General features: G+C 35.7%; 1 protein-coding gene across 1 annotated transcript; it reads left to right on the forward strand.

The window, feature by feature from the left end:
* Positions 1–2118: 2118 nt before the first annotated feature.
* On the forward strand, positions 2119–2811 carry LOC107598616 (claudin-4-like). Its single transcript, XM_016290012.1, has 2 exons — positions 2119–2435; positions 2541–2811. The coding sequence occupies exons 1-2, from the start codon at positions 2119–2121 to the stop codon at positions 2809–2811; spliced, it is 588 nt and encodes a 195-aa protein (XP_016145498.1).
* Positions 2812–6148: the final 3337 nt, after the last annotated feature.

Raw genomic sequence — 6148 nt, forward strand, 5'->3', positions numbered from 1 at the left:
TAGACCAATTTATAATTTTTTTAATTGGAGGAATAAGTGCCTCTTTATATGTTTTTTTAAATATTGTATCCATTCCATACACATATTTGCCCTTGAACTATTAAGAGAAGTAATAATCATGTGTATTTTGGTATTTGTCAATTCTTTAAAAGTCAAAATTGAAGCATTAAAATGTATAGCTAAATCTTTTGAATCAAATACATTCTTAATTGAAGTTTTTGTAGAATCTATAAAATGATCATTAAACACTTCTGCCACCTTTTTTGAATCATTAATCATATTTCCATCTATATTTAATTCTATAGTTTTATGTATCTTAAATGTTCCTGTTAATTTCCTTAAATTCTGCCATATTTCTTTAGTATTTCCTTTTGCTTCACTAATAGTCTTAATAAAAAAAGTAGCTTTCGCCTTTCTAAGTTCCTTTACAACCTTATTTCTTAATGTGGTAAATAAACGCCTATCATGTTCCGTTCTAGACCTGAGGGCTAACTTAAGAGCATGATCCCTTTGCTTCATAAGTAATCGAATTGTTTCATTTAACCAAGGTAAATATTCTCTTTGTCCTGGTTTTATTTTTACTTTCCTTATATAACTGTTTATAATTTTTTGTGTTTCAGTCATAAAAGATATACAATTTTGATCTACTCCTTCATATGTTAAATATGCATCCCAGTCTATTTTTTTATTGTTTTTTCAAGACAATCCAACTGACTTTTAGGTATTTTATATTTTTCTACCTTCTTTTCAGATATTAAATTAAATCTGGTTTTACTGAGCTTTCTTACAATCAAAATCATATTGTGATCAGATAGTCCAGTTACCAGATTATAGCATTTCTTTATCCTTTCTGGTCTATTTGTAAAAGCCAGATCAATACATGTTTCTGAATATCTAGTTAGCCTGGTTGACCCTTCAATAATCTGTTTAAAATCATAATGACCAGTTAAAGTTTTTAATTTCTTCCTTTGTAATTTATCCTTCCAATTTACATTAAAATCTCCTAATAAAATTATCTCCTTATTTGTATTACATTTTTTGATAAGGGCATCCAATTTTTCATAAAATACAGCCTTAGCAGATGGTGGTCTAACCTGAGGTCTAACTTAAGAGCATGATCCCTTTGCTTCATAAGTAATCGAATTGTTCCGTAAGACCTTCGTTCATCTTCGGAAATATTTTTGATGGAATCTGAGAGCTGTCTGACCCTGCATAGACAGCAACACAACTGAAATGTTCCCAAGTCCAGAAACGTAGCAAGGAGATCTGTAAAATAATCCATGTGACATCAGTGGTTCAACCACAACTATACAAAGCTACAAGAATACTTTTTGTGTGCAAAAGAAAAGAAAAAAACAACTTTATTCAAGAATTCGTCTCCTCCGCATCACCCTGTAGCGCCATTTTGGAGAGTATTAGCTGGAAGTAAACAGCGTATGCTGTACTGTGTCAGCTGCGTCACGCCAGATCTGTTTCCTACGTTCTTGTGATTTGATCTGAACGGAAACAGTGTATCCGTGTGACGCAGCTGACACAGAACAGCATACGCTGTTTACTTCCAGCTGATACTCTCCAAAATGGCGCTACAGGGTGATGCGGAGGAGACGAATTCTTGAATAAAGTCTTTTTTTTTCTTTTGTGCACAAAAAGTATTCTCGTAGCTTCGTATAATTGCGGATGAACCACTGATGTGACATGGATTATTTTACAGATCTCCTTGCTACGTTTCTGGACTTGGGAACATTTCAGTTGCGTTGTTGTCTATGCAGGGTCAGACAGCTCTCAGATTCCATCAGAAATATCTTAATTCGTGTTCCGAAGATGAACGAAGGTCTTACGGGTTTGAAACACCGTGAGGGTGAGTAATTAATTTTCAATATTGGGTGAACTAACCCTTTAAACAAAAGTGTATTCCTCCCTTTACAAAGTGACAAAGGACCGTAAACCGATCTCTCGTATATATTTAAAACCCCTTTATTGTGTAAAACACACAGAATCTCCCAAAGCTGCTTTGCCTCAGTTTGTGCAGATTCTCACTGGGAATAGCATGCGTTTTTCTGAATCCAGCACGTTTACCTCTTACAGACAGGTTTAGCTTTTGGAAAGACTGATATTGAGATGGCGTCTGTGGGCATGCAGATACTGGGTTGCATCCTGGCCCTGTTCGGCTGGATTGGAGTGATAATTGTGTGCGCCCTACCCATGTGGAGAGTAACAGCCTTTATTGGCACCAACATTGTGACCTCTCAGATCTTCTGGGAGGGGATCTGGATGAGCTGTGTGGTGGAGAGCACAGGACAGATGCAGTGTAAGGTCTACGACTCCATGCTGGCGCTGAGCCCCGATCTGAAGGCTGCTCGCGTCCTGATGGTGTTTTCTATCGTGGTGGGCATCGCTGGGATTCTCGTGGCGCTCGTCTCAGGGAAATGCACCGACTTCATAGCTGAGGAACGAGGAAAAGTAAAAGCATCCATTGTTTCTGGGCTGGTTCTGATGGTCTCTGGAGTTTTGTGTCTTATCACTGTGTCCTGGACTGCTGTCATTATAGTAAACGACTTCTACAATCCCCTGTTACTGGATGCTCAGCGCAGGGAGCTGGGGGCTTCGCTGTACCTCGGCTGGGCCGCAGGGCTCCTCCTGGTGCTGGGAGGGGGGCTGCTTTGCAGTTCTTGTCCACCAAAAGAGAACTGCTCAACATCTGTCATATACAATCCTGTAAAGATGTCAAAGCCATCCAGTGGGGTCGACACTGTTCTCAGCCACACAGCACCAGTATCACGCTCTACAACTCCTCCCAAGACCTACATCTAGACCACCTGACACCATTTGAAACAATCTGAAAGATAATTTTGTGATGTGTTTTGAAATGACAGAATAGTGCCGGAGAAATTCTTGCAGCACTTTTGAACAGTTTGAATTCTCTCAAGTGCAAAAGCACTTGTTTTTCAGTAATAATGTGGGGTTTTATGTGAATTAAACATGCCCAAACAGCAAAAAAATTAATAAATAAAAATATATTTTTAAATATGTTAAATATACTGTATGTTGTAAACAATGAAATTAAATTACATATATTTTTGAAATTTAAAATATGTTTAGTTTTAACCTTCATATACCAAATGATATTTTAATATGTATTTCAGGTGCAGGAAAATACTTTTCCAATCTTGCAGTGGCCGACATTTAGTCTAAATGCAAATGTGGATGGAATAGCCTACTAGAGATCAAATCTAGAATTATACTGATTCATTAATGATACATTTTTTTTTTATAAATTTTTTCAAATATATGTACACACGTGTTATAGACAACAAATAAAGTTTTTGTTCAAATGTGTATTTTCTGGGTTGAAAATAATTTCTAAACTGCCTTTAAAAAAATCTATACTTTAAAATAATTTTTCAAAAAAATTGGCAAAAATATATCGGTAGAAAATATATTTACGTAAATATATTATGAAACATATTTTTTTAGCAAATTTTAATTTTTTAATTTTTTTGTTATTTATGTATTTATGTATGTATGGGTATTTCCTAGCATATGGTTGCTTTTGATTTGTGAGACTGAATTTACAGCCAAAAAATAAACTTATGCTGCTTAGTGGTGAAAGAGAACCCAGTGGTGGACGGAAATATTTTTTTTAATATTTGCCAGCAAGATTTAAAAAAAAATTAAAATATTCTAATTAACATTCTTTCAGCTCTTCTAGGTAACGCAGTGGCCATGTTTACATGCAGAAGAACATGTCATTAATCAGAATTTGGTCCAAGATAATGCATCTTAAGAGATATATCACACACAAATTTTAAATCTGTCATCATTTAATCACTCCCATGTTATTCCAACCCTGTAAAATACAAAATATTTTTATAGATATTTTTAAGAATGTTAGGAGCACTAGAACATGATGTGTTTGTTTCTTCTTCTTCGTCTTCTTCTTCTTCTTCTTCTTTTAAATGCATTGCATTTTAAATGTCATAATTGTGATTTTTAATTTAGGCTGCCTATTAAGAACTGCCCAGTTACTATATGTGAGCTTGGAGCACAAAAGCAGTGTTAAGTCGCTGGGGGATATTTGTAGCAATAGCCAACAATACATTGTATGGCTTAAAATTATAGATTTTTCTTTTATGCCAAAAATCATTAGAATATTAAGTAAAGATCATGTTCCATGAAGATATTTTGCAAATGTCCTACTGTAAATATATCAAAACTTAATTTTTGATTAGTAATATGCATTGCTAAGAACTTCATTTGGACAACTTTAAAGATGATTTTCTCTATATTTAGATTTTTTTGCCTTTATTTATAAATTAGCCTTTAAGGAATTGTTTTGTTTCTGTTAATTAATGAGTGCTGTCCCCATCAAATAAATAAGTAAATAAATAACAGTTTTGATTACCATTGAATGGAGAGAAAAAATGGTCAGTAGATTATGACAGAATTTTCTTTTTTGAGTGAACTGACCCTTTGTTTTAAACCCTACAGCTTAGCCTAACTAGCCTATGTAAATCAATGTCAAGTACATAGAGTGCTGTTGTGAACCACACTACCTTGGTGAGTAGAGGACATGGACAACATTTGACATTTTGTCCAGCAATTATTGTGTTAATCAAGTTGTTTTAAAGTATATTATAAGAAGGAAAATAAAGAGGCATTGGAGATCAAACATTACATTTAAAAAACATTACACATTGATTAAAGAGTTCATAAGCCGTGCAAATTGTCCACGTTCTGGGTACTGTTTTGTTAAAAGAAAGTGAAATTGTATTCAAATAATATTTTAACTCTTCTAAAGAATACAAAACATAAATAAAAAATAGGTTTACAATTTAAAAGATGCATCTCCTGAAGCAACCCGATCTCATGAAAGTGCGTATAAATAGTACGCCAAATAAAAACTAAAACTCTTGGTATTGATACGCAAAAATGCACTTTGGCGTGTATATGCTACGCGATGGGTAGGTTTAGGGTTGTGGGGTAGATGCGTATCATATGTACGCGAAAATTGCGTATCATATGCACGCCATCAAATTTTGTATCATATGCACGCGAAAACTGCGTATTATATGCACACAAAACACATGCGTATCATATGCACGCCAAAGTCCATTTTTGCGTATCAGTTTATTTTGATCAAATTATTTATCTATTTATACGCATTTTCATGAGACCAGGCTCCCTGAAGAGAGCGGCCAGTGTGACATCATTGTGGCACTCGTTCTAAAGATCTCGAGCTCAGTCGGTGTGTCTGTAACTGCAGGACGGAAAGGTAAGCTCAGTTCCGACAGTCGAGTGAAGTTTCTTCGTGAAGCTTCATTCGGCGAGTCTGTGCTTAGGACTTCGCGGGTTGCGTACGCTAAACACAATTCCCACGAAGGACTTGACGTGTCTGCTGCTTCAGTTGTGCCGCGAAGCAGCATCCGGTTACCGGCACGGACTGGCACCCGGTTTGCTCGTGCACACCCTGGGGCGAGGCGCCAGCGCACGCTTAGACTGGGTGTAAGGCTGACGCTGAGGACCCCCAGGCAAACACGGGAAGCCGGCTCTCTACATAGAAATGGGTGGAGGGAGCATTTCTTCGTTTCGTAGAGGGGCACACTTTTTATAATCTAAAAAACAGACATTCATCAAAACAATAACAACCAGTATTAGCTATAACTTAAATAGCAAGTTCTATCTTAAAACAGAAGGCCAAAACAATATCAGCCTAGAACAATTAACTACACATTTTATATGGTCATCAATGGGTAATAATTACTGCACAGATATTATTTAGTATATCTCTATATAAAACATTAAATAAATATTATTAAGCTAAAATATAGTACATTTATTTAGTTGATAGGTTACACTTAAGGAGTTACCCAATGAGTGTGACCCAAGTAAGGAATACCTCAGGGTTAAACTCAAGAAAAACGTATTAATGTTATTTCTTTATCACTCCCCAGAATAAAATGCGTAGTAATCAATGCACACTATGCATTAATATTTACCAGAGATTTCTGCAAATATAGTAAAACTATTATTCTTGTGTAGTCACTCTAAATAGTGTCATACCAAAAAAAGACTCCGAGCTCTAACGTGTATCATTTACTCTGAACAACTGTCTACACACACACACAGGCCCAACAGCCAATCGACATTC

Source organism: Sinocyclocheilus grahami, unplaced genomic scaffold, assembly GCF_001515645.1.
Source record: "Sinocyclocheilus grahami isolate Dianchi unplaced genomic scaffold, SAMN03320097.WGS_v1.1 scaffold253.1, whole genome shotgun sequence".
Lineage (NCBI taxonomy): Eukaryota > Metazoa > Chordata > Actinopteri > Cypriniformes > Cyprinidae > Sinocyclocheilus > Sinocyclocheilus grahami.

Excerpts from the sequence above, each read along its gene's own strand:
- LOC107598616 (XM_016290012.1), top strand. The coding sequence starts at position 2,119 with ATGGCGTCTGTGGGCATGCAGATACTGGGTTGCATCCTGGCCCTGTTC. Across the intron at positions 2,436-2,540 it reads GTCTCAGGGAAATGCACCGA|CATTATAGTAAACGACTTCT; the intron begins CTTCATAGCTGA and ends CTGGACTGCTGT.